Here is a 17,181-nt window from a genome sequence, read left to right as displayed (position 1 = left end):
GAAGGCTAAGCCTGCCCTTCTATTTTCTTGATTGAATAGAAAAAAGCTTTATCTCTATCAGATGCTGTGTTAGCTTGTAAAATTCTCTAAGGGATCAATGGGATACTTTATTGATATGGAATCTCAATCTGTAACTTTTAAAAAGATCTCCATTTCCTCTATTATAATACTTCATCTTTTGACTATATAGTCTTCTCTAATATCTTACTAGTATTTCAAAGTTTTTTTTCTTTTCTTTTTTTTTTCTTTATGTGAGGGGAAAGAACAGAGATTTCCCATATGCTCTCAGCCCTGAACACGTTCATAGCCTCCCCCAATGTCAACATCCTGCGCCAGAGGGACACATGGTTTACAGTTGAAAACCTACATTGACACATAGTAGTTGCCCAAAGCCCATGGTTTACATTAGGGTCCACTCTTGATGTTCTGCATTCTATGGGTTTGGACAACTATGTAATGATGCGTCCATCATTATGATATCATACAGAGTATTCTCATTGTCCTAAAACTCCTCTGTACCCCACCTATTCACCCCTCATCCTCCCCTCCACCCTCTGGCAACCACTGATCTTTCTACCATCTCCACAGTTTCGCCTTTTTGGGATGTCCTGTAGTTAAGACCATACGGTATGTAGCCTTTTCACATTGGCCTCTTGCACTTAATGATATGCTTTTAAGTTTCCCCCACGTCATTTCGTGGCTTGGTAGCTCATGAATTTCAGTGCTGCATAATATTCCACTGCCTGAGTGGGCCACAGTTTATTCATGCATACTCCTACTGTGGACTCCTTAGCTGATTTTAAGTTTGGGCAATTATGAATAAAGCTGCTATAAGCATTTCATAGATTAAAAAATAATTCTTTTCCCTCAGAATTAAACATGTAGTCAACTAGTTCACTTTCAATATGCATGCAAACCAGACGGAAGGGCTACCTCTTTTGGTCTACTTCATGTTCCCGTCACCTTTGCCTTAATTGCATTCTTGCTAATATTAGCATATTAATTTTCTCCACCTTTCTGTTATTCATTTTAAACAATGCAGGAAAATGTAAGAAAACACTCAGATGGGTCTACAAAGACGTGTCAATATAGAACAGAAGTGGTTGTTTTATAAATACTGGACAAGTGGACTGGTAGGCAGAGTGGATGGCAATGTTTGATTTTCAGTTGCCAGATATAGGTCTAAATTTGCAATAATAAAGAGGCTTGATGACAGCAGAGTAAAGGCCGAGGACCCAGGGAGCACACAGACACAGGGTGGGCAAAAGTGGGCTTACAGTTGTTCGCGTGGGAAATCATACAATAGTTAATCAGTAATAACACAAGAATAATCTCTGTTTTGTACTAACTCGCAATGATAAACCTACTTTTGCTCCACCCTGTCTATACTAGACATATCCTGCCTGGCTATTCTGACGAACGAGTGAAGACTTGAGCCCTGCCCGGTGTGGCTCAGTTGGTTGGGAGTTGTGTCACAAAACGAAAGGTTGCTGGTTCAGTTCCCGGTCAGGGCACATGCCTAGGCTGTGGGGTTGGTCCTGGTCGGGGCAGAGTACGTACAACAGGCAACCTATTGATGTTTCTCTTCCTCTCTTTCTCCCTCCCTTCCCCTCTCCCTTTCTATTAAAAAAACACACACACTATACACACACACACACACACACACAGGGTCTGGCACAAATAATTCCCCCTTTTTTATTTCAAAGGCTTTTATTACAAAATTATATGCAAGTAATTCTGTAACATAACAATATCAACTCAAGCACACCATATGGCATTTGAGGTGGAATGTTTAAATTAAAAGTATAAGTTATTACACTCATATTATTATCCTACCAACCACACTCAAGCTGGCGTTAACTTCTGCTGGACCCTGTAAACATAAACATAAACATATATATATATATACATATTATATATATATATGATAAAAAGAAAAAAAAAGACTTAAGTAGCCTGGCTACTGAAAAATGAGAAAGTACACACACACCCCAGTTGGTGAAAGGTCTAAGATTAGAGAGAGGGGCATCTCTCACTGGATACTAGCAGGCTGTACCTCAAACTTTGCATAGATACATGGTAAGGGATTAAATGTTTCCTTACTGACTGGCTCATTTGAAAAGGTGACCATCATGCTTTCCTTGGGCCAAAGGTCAGCTGCAATTTCCCACTTGCTTCTTACTCAGAACTACCACCTCATCTTGGTCCCTCCGTCTGGCAGACTGTGGTCAGTAGTAAAATAACATGACTAGGCAGAGTCCGGTGAACCCAAGGCAGGCAGTGAAAAAGGATAGATATCCTTAGTTACGAGAGCTCAGGTAGAATCAAATGCCAGGTGCCCAGAAGGAACCTGCAGTTGAGTCAATAAAAGGCTTTAGCCAGGAGCCAGGGCACAAGTCCAATAGCTGGCTGATGCTGAGTCCACAGGTGAGGGGCCAGGCAACATGAGGTTGTCTGAAAGCCCAGAAAAGGAATCGAAGGGGCAGGCAGAGTCTAATAACTCTGTCTGCTAGAATTCCGCATGATTTCTCCATTGCTTTCATCACTGCACTGCCAAGAACGGACTTTCGTCAAAGGCTGCCGTACATTTTATTGGTCCCTCTTGCACAACTGTCCCTTCACTTCCTTTTTTGGTGCTCTTCCTTACTTTACGTAGCTGAGTTTCTGACCTATATTATTTTCCTTCTCTCTACCAAACATCTTTTACATTTTTTGCAAGGCTATATATATATATATACAAACAAAATCCACGGCATTGGATAAGATAGCCTAAGGGGGAAAGAGTAGATTTCAAAAAAAAGAAGAGAGCACTCTTCTTGGATTCTCTTGGATTGGTAAGTGAGGGGTGGGCACAGGGTAAACCAGCAGCCCCAAGGTCGGGAGAAAGGCAGGCGAATAGCCTATATATATATATATATATATATATATATATATATATATATATATATATATATATACACACACACACACACACACAAGGCAGGCCTGCTGGCAACACATGCCCTCAATTTTTGTTTGTATGAGAAAGTCTTGATTTCCCCTTCACTGCTGAAAGATCATTTCACCGAGTACAGAATTCTAGGCCTGTGGTTTCTTTCTCTCAACACTTCAAATTTTTCACTTCATTCTCTTCTTGCTTGCATGGTTTCTGAGGAAAACAGGATGCTATTCTTATCTTTGTTTCTCTATAAGCAAGGTGTTTTCCCATGGTTTGCCTAGGCACAGGTTTTGTTTTGTTTTGTTTTTGCTTTTATTCTGCTTGGTGTTCTCTGTGCTTCCCGAGCTTCCGGGGTCTAGGATTTGGTGTTTGACATTAATTGGGAGAAATTCTATCATTATTGTTTCAAATGTTTCTTACCCCTTTCTCTCCTTCTTCTCTCTCTGGTATTCCCACTAGGCGTCTGTTACACCTTCTGTAGCTGTCTCACAGCCAGCCCTTGGGTGTCCTCTCCTGTTCTTTCCGTCTTTGTTCTCTATCTTCTGTTTTTTGAGGATTCTGTTGCTATATCCTCAAGCTCAGAGATTCCTTCCTGTGTCCTGGCTACTAATGAGCCCATCAATGGCATTTTCATTTATGTTACAGTGCTTTTTATGGATAGCATTATTTCGGTTCTTTCTTAGGATTTCCATTTCTCTGCTTACATTCCCCATCTGTTCTTGCGTGCTCTCTGCTCTTTCCAAAGGAGCCGTTAGTTGATGAATCATAGTTGTTTTAACTTCCTGGCCTGGTAACCCCAACCCCCCTGCCTGTTGTGTTTTGCACTGGCTCTTTAAACTGTGTTTTTCTTTTTTTTGCCTTTTGGTATGCCTTGTGATTTTTTCTTCTTGACATCCAGACGTTGTGTACTGTATAAAAGGAGCTGCTGCAAAGAGGCGTTCAGAAATGGTTGGTGAGGTGTGGGGGATGTCCCAGTCTGTTCGTGAACTTGCACCTTTGAACAGTGTGCTTCCTAAGTATCTCTCATTCTTCCTCCTCCCACTCCCGTGGGTGGGACAGAATGGGTAGAGCCAGCTGGAGTTGGGAATTTTCTTTCCCCCAGGTGAGTTTGGCTCAGGTATACTCCCACAGGGTAGGCTTTGCTTAACTAGTTCCCCCTGAGGGCAGGCCTGGTTGAAGAACTGTCTGGTAAGTCTCCACTTAACAGCTTGGATAGGTTCTGCAGCTGGAAGCCAAATGTGTCATATGATGAAACCAATTTTATCATAGGCTAACTGATACAAACAAGAGTTCCATTCCTACAGCGTCTCATCAACATTATAACAGAATGCCATTATGCCAGGACCTGCAGTATTTCTAGATGGTTTCTTTTTCCCTCTCCCTGCAGGCAGCCTGAGGAACTTTTTCTCTGGCATTTACTATAGGAACCTAATGGAGCTCCTGGAGGTAAATGTCACAATATTGGGGTCCCCCCGCCATGACTGGGTTCCCCTGTGGAGTTGTTAATTCTGAGACTCCGTCTGCACTGAGCTTCCAGCAGATCATCAATTTCAGTTCAAGTTTCACTCCCCAGCACAGGTTCCCTTGGTGGCCTGTGGTCCAGGAAGCTGGGGCTCCTGTATTCGCCTGCCTTTCTCCCGACCTTGGGGCTGCTGGTTTACCCTGTGCCCGCCCCTCACTTACCAATCCAAGAGAATCCAAGAAGAGTGCTCTCTTCTTTTTTTTGAAATCTACTCTTTCCCCCTTAGGCTATCTTATCCAATGCCGTGGATTTTGTTGTTGGTGGTGGTTTTATTCTTCCCAGATTTGCACAAAGCTGGCTTCTTCTTGTTTTTCATATTCCTCTCAAGACTCTCCTCTGAACAGCCTTCCCGACTATCCAACTGAAATCAGGGCATGCTGGCCAGCACCATGCACTCCCTCACTCACTGAGCATTTTCTTCAGGGCCCTCATTAAACTGGAACTTATCTCCTACATTTGTTTACTTAGATACAGTCTATCCCCTGCCATCCGGATGTAAACATCCGAATGTGAGAAGATAAACCTTGCTTACCAGTGCTTGGAAGGGTGCAATGTTCGAACAGCACTTGTTTAAAATGATTAATGACTTATTTAATCATTCCGCTATTGCTGAACTTTCAGTTGTATCTAAATTCTGTTACAATAAGCACCACTTTAGTAAATATATCTGTACATAAATTATTGTTTGTACTGGCTTTTTTCCTTTCATAATATTGTAAGTGGAATTCCTATAAGCAAAATTATTGATTCAAGAAGAGGACATTTTTAAGGCTCTTAATAAGTATTGCCAAGTTGTTACATTTTACTGATAGTATATCAGTATATCAGTGTATCAGTGTATCAGTATGTCAGTGTTACAGTGCCTAACACAACATGCCTTCATTAGCATAGGGTATTGTTTCTTACAAATCTTTGCTAATTTGATAGGTGGGGATGAATATGTTTGTATATTTATATTTATTTTATTATTGTATTTTTTGCTATAAATTCCCTGTTACCCATTCTTTTTCTGGATTATGAGTCTACAGAAAGCAAGAATTCCGTCTTTTTAGGTGTAGCCTTTTATGAGGACATCTTTGTCAAATTTTAGCAGTTTCTGGACAACTCACATCAATAATGGACTAGTTTTCTAAAAGCCTGAAAACAAACAAACAAAAAACCCTCAAGCTTCCAATACATTATTGTATCTTTAAAAACGACCAAATAAAACGTATTGACCCTAATGAGCTTTGCGAGCAGTTTTCCATAATTGTTCACACCAGTGACTCCCTGTGACGCAGTCGGGGCACAAATGTGAATGAGGTCCAAATGGCTAGTAACACTAGTGATTCTTTACTAATAACAAAGTCCTGAAAAGTGAGGGTGACTTTATGAATCAGAGCCCATCTGAAACTGGAAGAGTCGGTGTTCACGCTGCCTGTCACTACCAGAGCCACTAAACAGAGACAAGGGTTGAATCTTTATGGGTGCTTTACTCGGATGGCTGCCAATCTGAGAAGATGGTGGGTTACGTACCCTCAACACCTGCCTTAACATCTCCTCTCAAGCCAACCTCTTTACAAGGGGAAGAGAGGGTAGGTAAGGGGTTTGGAAAAAAGTTGTTTGGACAAGAGCTGCAGTCCAGCAGTGATTTTCCCAGTACTTCCTTATTTTCCTTTTCCTTGTTGATCAACAATTCTTCATCTGCATCATGGGCACTCCCTCCTTGGAGCACACTGGCTCAGATACCATCTTCATCTCTTGCAGACTTCCTGGGACACAAAGGTCGAGTTGCTTCTTGACCTCCTGGAGTCAGGTGGTCATGCATTCCAGTTCCTGGAATAACAGCCTTCCGCATGCATTAATCACTTAAGCCTCTCAACTAGGGCTAAAATCTTTAACTCTCCAGTTCCCCCATCACACGGACAGTTCTTTGTATACTAACACAAACCTTATTCATTTACTTCCTTGAGTGGGAGAGAAATTAGTGGTGTTAGAGCTTATCCACTGGGTTATAGTAGTGTTGTCCACAGAAATATAAAGTGAGCCATTACCTGTAATTTTAAATTTTGTAGTAGGCATGTCAAAAAGTAAAAAAGAGCCCTGGTTGATATGGCTCAGTGGATTCAGTGCCAGTCTGTGAAGTGAAAGGTCGCTGGTTTGATTCCCAGTCAGGGCACATACCTGGGTTGCGGGCCAGGTCTCCAGTTGGGGGTGTGACAGAGGCAGCCGATTGATGTTTCTCTCCCTCTCTTTCTCCCTCCCTTGCCCTCTCTCTAAAATTAAATAAATAAAATCTTTTAAAAAAAACTAAAAAGGAACAAGTGAAATTGAGATTAATGTCAGCAGGATATTTTTATACCAATGTGTCCCAAATACTATCATTATGACATGTAATTGATGTAAAAAAAAATCATTGATGAGACACTAAAATTCTTTTGTATTGTTTTGGAAATGCATTGTGAATTTTACACTCTCAGAATATCTCAATTTGGACCACACGCCTTTCCAGTTGTCAAAATCCTCCTGCAGATAGTGCTACTGTATTAGACAACCCAGGGCTTACAGAATAAGTTCAGACTTTCATGGATGCAAAGCAATGATTATTGCTACTTATGTGGCTACTATTTTTCTGTAATTGGAAGAATCTTTCTGGTAGGTATCTTGGTTTGGTTTCCCCCTGCATTAGTACCATGAGGCAAGGATTTGGGTGGAAGTAGTTTATTTTGGAGGTGATCCCAAGAAAACACTAGTAGCTAGTGGGGGAGTAAGACAGAGAAAGGAAGGCAGGCAATAAAGGGTGTACGAGCAAGCAAGTTACTGCCTAGGCAGCTGGGCTCCATCCCACTGGGTAGCACTGGGAGAATTATTTCTACTGATGGGCAAGGCTACTGGGCATTTATCTTTCAACTCCCCAGCCATCATCCCCAGGGTTTGGGGTTGCCTTGCATACGGGCCCAATATGCTTCCATAGCCAGAAAAACACCCTTGAGCAAAGAGTTACAGATAAGCAGTAAGCTGCCTTAGCCCTGGAGAGGTGCCCAGAGGACATGACCTGCTACAGCAGTTCACACAATCCAAGCAGAGATAATGTCGGCTTCAGGATTCCCAGAACTCAATGCTACCAAGACTCTGCTCTAACTACTCATCTTGCTCCCTTCTGCATCCCTAGCTGCCCCTGCCACATGTAGGTGTTTAGGAAATAGTTACTAAGTGTACCCTAGATTCCCCCTGGAGTACATTTAAATTGCGAATGCCATTTGTCCTACTTGTCTTGGAAGAAAAATGCTTGAGATCCAGCACTGTCTTAGCTGAACCATTTAGAACTAACACCTGGGATATAAACTCTTATACCAACTACAGATGAAACACTTGATGCTTTGACTATTCGAGAGGGATCCTGTAGTCATTCAGTAATTTATATTTTGCAAAGGAACAATTTCTTTTTTTAAGAAAAGATTTCATTTATTTTACTTTTAGAGATAGGGGAAGGGAGGGAGAAGGAGAGGGAGAGAAACATCAGTGTGTGGTTGCCTCCTGCACACCCCCAACTGGGGACCTGACCCAAAACCCAGGCACGTGCCCTGACTGGGAATCGAACCAGTGACTTTCCAGTTTGCAGGCTGGCGCTCAATCCACTGAGCCACACCAGCCAGGGCTAAGACACAAATTTGTATCATGTGCCCCTGAGGTTGGTTTGGGGACGAATTGTCAAGTACGACAAGACTGGCTCTCCAGACATTCTGAAGTTATTCTCCCTGGAGTCAATGACTGGCTTCATTCACTCAGCGTATTTTCAGTGCTCATCTCTGTTACAGCATGCATCAGTATTATTTCTTTCTATAAAATGTCAAATAACATTCCACTGCATGCAATACCACATCTTGTTATCCAATCATCAGTTGGTGGACACCTAGTTCCCATCCCTTCCCCCAGTTGTTGGCTTTTATGTTTAGTGCTACTACGACATGTGTGAGTTTTTGTATGGTTGTGTTTTCACTTTTCTTGCATAGGTGCCTAGGAATGGAATTGCTGGGTTATATGGTAACTTCGCTGCTGTCTCATTTCACATTTCCACCGGCAGTATATGAGGGTTCCAATTTCTCCACAACCTCTCTGACATTTGTTGTTGACTTTTTAGTTCTAGGACTGAACCTTTTAAGATCAGCAAACAAGTGCTGACAGCGCTTCGCACGCTCTGTGCCTTGCCTGGTGGACATGCACCTAGACGACATTCACTAAATATTTATTCCCTCATAGACTTCGAACTTTAGTAAGCAAATTCTTCATCTTTGAAGTAGAAATGGTAGCTGAGTATTTACGGGGTTGGAAAATTCAGGTTCAAAGACAACTGTGCATCAGGTGAGGGCTGATTATTCAGGTTTGTAGATTGCATTGTCTGAGAAAGAGCTACCAGGCAGAGACAGGTAATTGAATAACAGAGTAGGCCAACAATATTCAATTCTAATCGACTTCCTTTTGGAACAGAAATTCTCAACCACACATGAAATACCAAGGAAATAGTATAAGCCCCCATCCCTCATCAATTAAAAATTAACAACAATTCGCCATTCTTATATGTTTGACTTATAAATAAATGTTTGAATACAGTCGGGCCTGCTTTTAAAGCCATTTCCCCCCCTGCAGCGTTATTGAGGTATAACGGACAATTGAAAATTGCATATGTTTAAAGTGTACAACCTCATGACTCACTGTATATACGCGTTACGAAACATTGACAACCAAGCCAGCCAATAGCTCCACGACTTAACATCATAGCCATTTTCCTTTTTTTCATCTTGAATACACTCCAGACTTACTCTCTTGGCAAATTTCAAGTTCACAATGTCGTGAACTATAGCTACATTGCTCTAAACCAGTTCTGTAGAACTTACTTATCTTGCGTAACAAAAACCTAACGCCATGATTAACACCATTTTAGCCAAGGGACATGAGTAATTATCAGAATAATAAAGTAATCTTGTTGTAAGCACCACGAACTTGTATCCTTTGCTCTTTCTTTTTTATGGTTCAAGGGGAGAGAGAGTGCTGAGGACACCGAGTAACTGAAGGCGGACGAGTGCCGATCTAGGATTTTGTTCCTTCAGGTCTACAATCGTCCAGCCAGCGCATTCCAGGAACTTCTCTCTTCATTTCCCTTTATTTTTTAATTACATTTTATTGATTATGCTATTAGAGTTGTCCTGATTTTTCCCCTTTTGCCCCCTCCACACAGCACCCCCCCACACTCCCTCAGGCAATCCCCCTACCATTGTCCATGTCCATGGGTCAAATTCTTTGGCTACTCCATTTCCTATACTGTACTTTACATCCCCATGGCTATTCTCTAACTAACTATTTGTACTTTGTAATCCCCTCATCCCTTTTCCCATTCTCCCCCTCCTCCCTCCCATCCGGCAACCTTCTAGTATCTAACTTCTTTTCTCTTGTTTTTAAGAGTTTCTCTTTATCTTTAACCTTTGGCCTTTTAATAATGATGTGTCTCGGAGTGGGCCTTTTTGCATCTATCATAATTGGGACTTCCTGTGCTTCCTGGACTTACACATCTATTTCCTTCACTAAATTAGGGAAGTTTTCTTTCACTATTTTTTCAGATTTCCAATTTCTTGCTCTTTCTCTTCTCCTTCTGGCACCCCTGTGAGGTGAATGTTGGACCTCTTAAAGTTTTCCCAAAGGTTGTTTATACTGTCCTCGTTTTTTCTATACTCTTTTTTCTTCTTGTTGTTCTGCGTGGTGTTTTTTGCTTCCTTATCCAAATCATTGATTTGATTCTTAGCTTCATCCATTCTACTGCTGTTTCCCTGTAAATTGTTCTTTATTTCAATTATGTATCCTTTGTTTCTGACTGGGTCTTTTTTATGCTGCTGAGGTTCTCACTAAGTTCCTTGGGCATCCTTATAACCAGTGTTTGGAACTCAGCATCTGATAGATTGCTTATCTCCACTTCATTTAGCTCTTTTTCTGGAGTGTTGACCTGTTTTTCATTTGGGCCATGTTTGTCTCATTTTGGCAGACTGCCTGTGTTTGTTGATATGGTAGAGCTGCTCTGACTCCGTGTCTTGGTCGTGTGGTCTAGGCACTTTTCACGCACACTGACCATCCACTACTGGGACAGGCTGTGCTGGCCTATGAGTTGAGTCTCGCTCAGGTTTCGTCATTTACTGACTCTAAGACCTTAGAAAGTTTTGTCATTGAGCTTCATCTTTCTCATCTGTAAAATAGCGATAATACCTTCTTGACTCAGGCCTTCTATACTTTTAACAGTAAGAAGGGATAATACTTTCTTAGAGTTAAAACTGAGTTAAGGTCCCCAGAAATGCACATAAGGGGTGTTCTGAAACATACGTTCCATGTGCCACTGTTACTCAGCTAGGTTCTGAGAGCATGATGAGCGAAATCATAAGGCAGTCTCTCTTTCCCCCCACACTAGGAGGGCAGCAACATGTCAGATGCCAGAAGCCTGTCCCCCTTCCCACTCCCAAGAGAGTATGCTTTCCATCTTCCAAATTCTTGAGTTCTTCTAAACCTCTGTTAGCTTGCTTTAGGTAATCTGTGCTAAAACCTGTTGCTGTGGAGGTCAAATGCTCGTCCTCGGGTTGGAGGGTGGCCCACCACCTCCTTCTTTGATCCCGAGGAGGGCAGAGAGCCCAGAAGGCGCTGGCTGGGGCGTCTGGCCGCTTTCTCCCGGTCTTCTGAAAGCCGCAGGCCAGGGGGGCGTTTCTAAGCACAGCGAACAAAGCCTGCACCTCCCCTCTCCACCGCTGGGTTGGTGCCTTGGCTCGGAGCTCGGGCTCAGGTCAAGTTTGCGGCCAGGTGCGAGCACCTGGGGGCCTCAGCACCGGGCCCCGTGAGTCCCGTGAGTCCCGTGGGTCCCGTGGACCCCGTGGTCCGCCTACTCGCCTCCATCCAGCGGTGCCCGCGGCCTCGCCTCGCACCTGCGCGTGGCTCGCGGCAGCGGCAGCCCAGCCTTCCGCTCCTCCCGCGGACCCCGGCGCCTGGCGTCTCCCGATTCCCAGCTCGGGGCAGCGGCGGCAGCAGCACGGGCAGCGGCGGCGCGCAGCGGGCGTCCCCGAGGCCGTGTGGCGGGGAGGTGGAGGCGGGGACCAGGCGGGCCGCCGGCGCTCGGCTCCCGGAAGCGGGTGGTTCCCCGGCTGCAGTCGAGCGGACCGGCTCGACCGCCGGAGCTCCAGCATCCGCGTCTGCGCCCCCGCGAGCCGCTGGAACCGCACCGCCGCCCGAGCAGCGCCAGCCCGGCTCTCGGCCGCCTGGCTGGCAAGATGTTGCCGGTTTACGAGGAGGTGAAGAAGGTCAACCCGCTGCAGAGCGCGAACCTCTGCTCGCGCGTGTTCTTCTGGTGAGCGCCCCGGCCCGGGCTGTGACACCCCTCCGCGGGTCGGCGCGTGCCCGTCCCTGCCGCCCTCTTTGGGGGTGGGGGACCCAAGGTCCGGGAGCGGGAGCGCTTGCCGCCCGCGCTTCTTGCTGCGCTGGGGGCCGTCCCACACCGGCCGCGTGGTCCCCAACCGCGTGGTGCGCAGCGCCGGTGGGACCTTGCGGTGGGGGCGCGGCGGCTCCCTGTCTTGCTGCTCGCGGCCCCGCCAGCCTCCAGGACCTGGGGAGAGGGGGAGAACGGAGGTTGCCCAGTGGGAGAACGGACTGGACCTCCCGCTCGCCACCTTTAGTCGGACTCCCTCTAACCGCTCAGGGATTCTCAGTTCTGAACAAAAGCCGCACCCTTTTCTTTTAAGCAAGCAGCTTCTGAACAGCTTCCTTTATGTAATTTCAGCCAAAGCCTAACTGGTGCCCAGGAGCCAATAGTGTCCCCATCTTTTTCTATATTCCTTATGTGGCAGCCGAGGTGCAGCTCCGCGGGGCTGCGTGGGTCTCCGCGACCCCGTCTCTGTCTCTCGTGCTCCCTCTGACGCTTCGTTCCTGTGTTTCTCACTGTGGTCCCAGTAGCTAGTTGTGGCCAATTTCATGTGGGTGAAAAACTCTCTTATTATTTATGGAATGAATGGGGACACTTGAACACGATTTGCCTTTGCCTGGGACACACCCATAGCCTTGACTGGCGTGAGTCTTTGGCCAGCCCCTATCCTATTGTGAATGTTTACTCCCACCTTTGACGACCCCTGGGGATAGGTCTTGGAGGGATCTCTGGCCTTTAGGGAAGTGATCCCGGATCTTGACTTGGAGGGTCCTGTCCAGGGGTCCTAAGGTCCTAAAACCACCTAACGGTCCCTGAACTGGGAGGAAACACGGGTGGAAAACGGCCCACAGAGGTGAAGCAGCTAAGTTCGCCATCTGGGGCTGGAGCTTCCACTCAGGTGGGCCTGAACCTTTGGATTTAATTACACTGGGTTGATTGCTCGATCTTTTGTTTCTTGACCCTAACACTGTTTTCATCTTTCCCACATAATTCTGATGTTACCCACCCTCCCCCCAACTTTTTTTTTTTTTTTAAATGGGACAACCTAAGGGATTCCAAGGGGATGAGTGCTTCTGCACTTGATTGTGGTGTGTTCATTACTTGTGAGAACAGCTCTCGGCTATTTGGTGGCCCTTAATGAAAGGTGCGAAGAACAAGGAATGTAACTGTGGTGACTGTGAATTATAATGAAGTAGGCAAACATGTCCGTAACTTCAGGCATGGCAGGGAACGCTGGAAGCACATCCTATCTGTGGATTTTGGAGATGTTTGTACATGGCAATGGGAAGGTGAGGACTGCCCAATAATGACTTGAGTAGGCGTCCCTTTCTGGTTTCCCCGCTGCAGACGAAGGAGCAGGTGTCTCTGTTTTACTCCTGAAGGCACTGACACAGAGAGAGGTTGAGTAAGTTGCCTGGGATCCCGCAGCTAGTGAGTGATGGGGCAGGATCCCGGACCAGGCAGTCTGGTACTGAGCTGCTTCTATTGGGACACTCGTTCTTAAATGCGTGGAGAAGGCTATTGTAAACTCACCTTTGTTCCTGTAGGCTGCGGTTTCTTAAAAAGTTCTTGCTGTTGGAGATCGTCCACGGGAAACATCTGTTACCATACTTTAGGACGACTGTTCTCAAAGTATGGCCCCCACCCCTCACCATCCACCTCATCAGGGAGCTTGTTAGAAATGCAGGTTCTCCACCACCCATCCCACATCAGATCTGTACAGTTAGAGACCGGGTGGGGTGGTGGTGGAGGAGTTCAAACCCATGCTGCAGGTAGTTCTGGTGTGAAGTTGAGACTGGCCGGCAGCTGGAAGCCACTGCTCCCATTGCCCTTCCAGTATTTGAGTTTTAGCACAGGGACATGTCTTTGTGAGCTCAATAGTTGGCCACAATTGCCACCCTGTATTTATTTACCTTCTGCAGTTTGAGGAGTTTTAAAGTCGGAGACAGTTCGTTTATTTTCTCGTGTGCCTCTCTGGCCCGCTGGCCAGAAAGCTGAAGTGAGCCCAGCCAGGAGACAAGGCCGGACTTGTAAAGAGTGACCGAGTCTTCAACCTCTCGAAATTCATCTGCTTTCTGAACTCGTGGACTGGTGGCGACTCATCTTGAAGATGCCAGTAACTAGCTCACTAGGGTTTTGGTGTTTTCACAGCACATTTTGAACTTGGGGGCCTAACAGAGTTGGACATTATTGGCTCTTGGTGACTGTTGAGGATTTTTGAAAAGAATAGGTGTTCTTTTCCTGTTTCTGTAAGAAATTTAAAACTATAAAAAAGAAGAAAGGAGTAAGGATGGTTTATTTCTATCAGTCAAGTACGCCTGCTGATGCCGTGGTGGTGTCTTAGTCTTTCCCCTAGGCCTCTTTATGGGCACCTGTGCGTACACACACATTTTTTTTTTTAATAAAACTAATTTCGATCCTGATCCCTTGATTTCCTGTGGTTGATGTTTTCTTTATGGCGTTAAATAATCTTCAGAACATGCTGTTTAATGATTGCTGTTTACACAGCCTTTCACTTCTGTTGGACACGGTTTGTTTCTGTGTATTATGATATAAGGTATATTCATGTCTCTATATTTTTGCCATCTTTCCTTTTTCTGTATTCTTAGAAGGAGAGGGACTGGTGAGAGCCCCAGTGGTTTTCCAGCAGGATATGACCAATTAGCCCTCTTAATAGAGGTTTATGTGCTTAGTTCCTTGTCAACTTTGAGTACCCGAATTAAAATTTTTTCTAAGTAGAAAAGTTAAAAATAATGAGTTTTAGTATGAATTTATTTGAGTTATAGTGATGGAACTTTTTTATGTCTGTTGACCATTTATATTTCTTTCAATTGCCTCTTAATGGATTTTTTCCCCTATGAGGCACTTACTTTTTTGAAATAAGTTTTAATAGGGCTTATAATCTTTTTTAATAATATTTTTTCCAGATTTTCATTTGTCTCTTCATTTGGTTCAGAGGTTTTAAAATTTATATATCACTAAGTCCACTGAGTTTTTCTTTTTGGTTTCCCTTGTTGCTTTCATAGTGTATCTTTTTAAAAATCCCAGCACCATCTAAACCTCCATAAGTATTTTCTTTTAGCCTTCTTGTTGCATTTCTAACAATAAAGGCAGCTGGAATTTCTCTTGCTTTTTGATCTAAGATAGGCCCCATGTTTTTCAAGAGAGGCCGTTTTCCCATCATAGTTTATTGAATGATTCTTCCTCTTCCCCATTATTGGAAATAAGTGGCAAAGCTTGTGAATTGTGTCCAGCTGGGCACTAGATTGCCCATATCCCCCAAGGCTCTCCCCCATGATGTCTCTCCTGCTGGGCAGTGTGTGTGTGTGTGTGTGTGTGTGTGTGTGTGTGTGTGTTCTGCTCCCTGCTCTGTAGTCTTCTGCCCACCCTCACCCCAGAGTTCAGCAGGTTGGGGGTCAGCAGCGAAGGACCTGACTCAGAGATGGGGGTCCAGGAGGGCTGGGGCCAGGTGCCTTTGGCCCAGCAGGCAGGGTCTCAGCCCTGCCTCCCCTGATAGGCTCAGAAAGGCGATGCTGTTGTGGAAACTGCTGTGGTGTCAAGACACGCCCTCTGGAGACTGGCTCAGAGAGAGCTGCTGCCACGAGGGGAAAATGCAGAGGGCCGAGTGCTAGGGGCGCTTAGAGAGGGTGGCTGTGTTTGGCACTCTAGGTGGTGATCGTGATTGCATGGAAATGCTTAATTTTAAACGAGGATTTTTTGCATCATTTTCAGAATACCTCTTATGCAACTATCCTCGTTTTGCTTTTTATTTTTTAAAAGAGGATTTTTATTTATTTATTTTTTAGAGAGAGGGAAAGGGAGGGAGAAAGAGAGGGAGAGAAACATCGATGTGAAAGAGGTACATTGATCAGTTGCCTCTTGAACGCGCCCCAACCAGGGACTGAACCCGCAACCCAAGCACTGTCCGGGAATCGAACCAGCGACCTTTTGATTTGAGGGATGAAGCCCAACCAATTGAGCCATACTGGTCAGGGCTGTTGTTCTTCATTAACAGTTGGAAATGCAAATGTAGATGGAGGCTGGGGGAGCTTTCCAGGGCTCTTTCTCTGGCTTCAGCCTCTTCCATTTTCTTGAGGTTTAATTTGATGAGCTTTGGCAATTTTATACAATAAATCCGACCCAAGCAAGATGCAGAACACCCCAAAGGTGTATAAAATTTTACTGCTAAGTCCCTACAGTGAAATAAATGATGTAACACATTTTATAAGTTTATTTTCTATGGTTTATTATTATTATTTTTTAAAGATTTTATTTATTTATTTTTAGAGATAGGGGAAGGGAAAGAGAGAGGGAGAGAAACATCAATGTGTGGTTGCCTCTCACGTGCCCCCTACCGGGGACCTGGCCTGCAACCCAGGCATGTTCCCTGACTGGGAATTGAACTGGCGACCCTTTGGTTTGCAGGCCCACGCTCAAGCCACTGAGCCACACCAGCCAGAGTGAGTCACAGTTTTCTGTCTGAGTATCTTCTACCCATCTGTATGTCCTTTTTAAACTTTTTGTCACCATACATCACGCCCCGACTTCGCACTGATGGGCTTCTGGCAGTCAGATAGCTGTCATGCACCCATGAAATGTTTTGTCTTTCAGAAAACTGTCTCCAGTCCCAGGCTGCCTTTACTTGGCAGGTTTTCAGACCCCCTTCCGTCTGGTTGAACTGAATGCTCTTCAGTTGGTTCTGTTTTTATTCTAATGTCACGTGTATTTCAGGTTTGACCTGGCCAGAGGTGGTGTTTTCACTACTGCTTTGACAGATTAACAAATCGTTCTGAGTGCTTGCCGCCTTCCAGGTAATGTTCTAGACCCGGAGCTGGCACACTGCGACCCACCAGCCAAATGCAGCCAACGGTCTGTTCTTGTAAACGAAATTTTATTGGGATGCAGCCTCGCTCGCTCACTCAGAGATGTCTATGGGCTACAACAGCGGGGCTGAGTAGTTGCAACGAGACACTAGGACCTGCGAAGCCTGAAATATTTGTGCTCTAGCTCTTCACAGAACATGCTTGCCCGCCCCCGTTCCAGACGTTTGGGATACAGCAGTGAGCACAGTAGATAACAGTTCCCTGTTTCGTGGGACTTAAACTCTAGCGAGAGAACAAACACTGCCCAGGATGAATAAGTGAAGTGTCGTATGTTAGTTACGAGGGCCAAGGAGCAAAAATAAGACAGGGAAAGGGGTGAGGAGTGTGTGGATGGCGAAGGGAGATGATGGTTTTAGGCAGGGGCGCCAGGGCGCATTTCACAGAGAAGGTGGGGCAGTGGCCAGTGCAAGAG

The 17,181-nt window shown here is 45.0% G+C and overlaps 1 protein-coding gene across 1 annotated transcript in view; it reads left to right on the top strand.

Annotated features, from left to right (window-relative positions):
• Window positions 1–11,245: 11,245 nt before the first annotated feature.
• Window positions 11,246–17,181, top strand: part of ABCC4 (ATP binding cassette subfamily C member 4 (PEL blood group)) — a 215,936-nt gene continuing 210,000 nt past the window's right edge. Inside the window, exon 1 of the mRNA XM_053916440.2 lies at window positions 11,246–11,814. Coding sequence (XP_053772415.1) covers window positions 11,738–11,814 — 77 coding nt within the window. The 5' untranslated portion in view covers window positions 11,246–11,737. The remainder of the gene's footprint in view (window positions 11,815–17,181) is intronic.

This window comes from Desmodus rotundus, chromosome 13 (genome assembly GCF_022682495.2).
Source record: "Desmodus rotundus isolate HL8 chromosome 13, HLdesRot8A.1, whole genome shotgun sequence".
Taxonomy (NCBI): Eukaryota; Metazoa; Chordata; class Mammalia; order Chiroptera; family Phyllostomidae; genus Desmodus; species Desmodus rotundus.
This window is presented reverse-complemented; position numbering and strand designations above follow the sequence as displayed.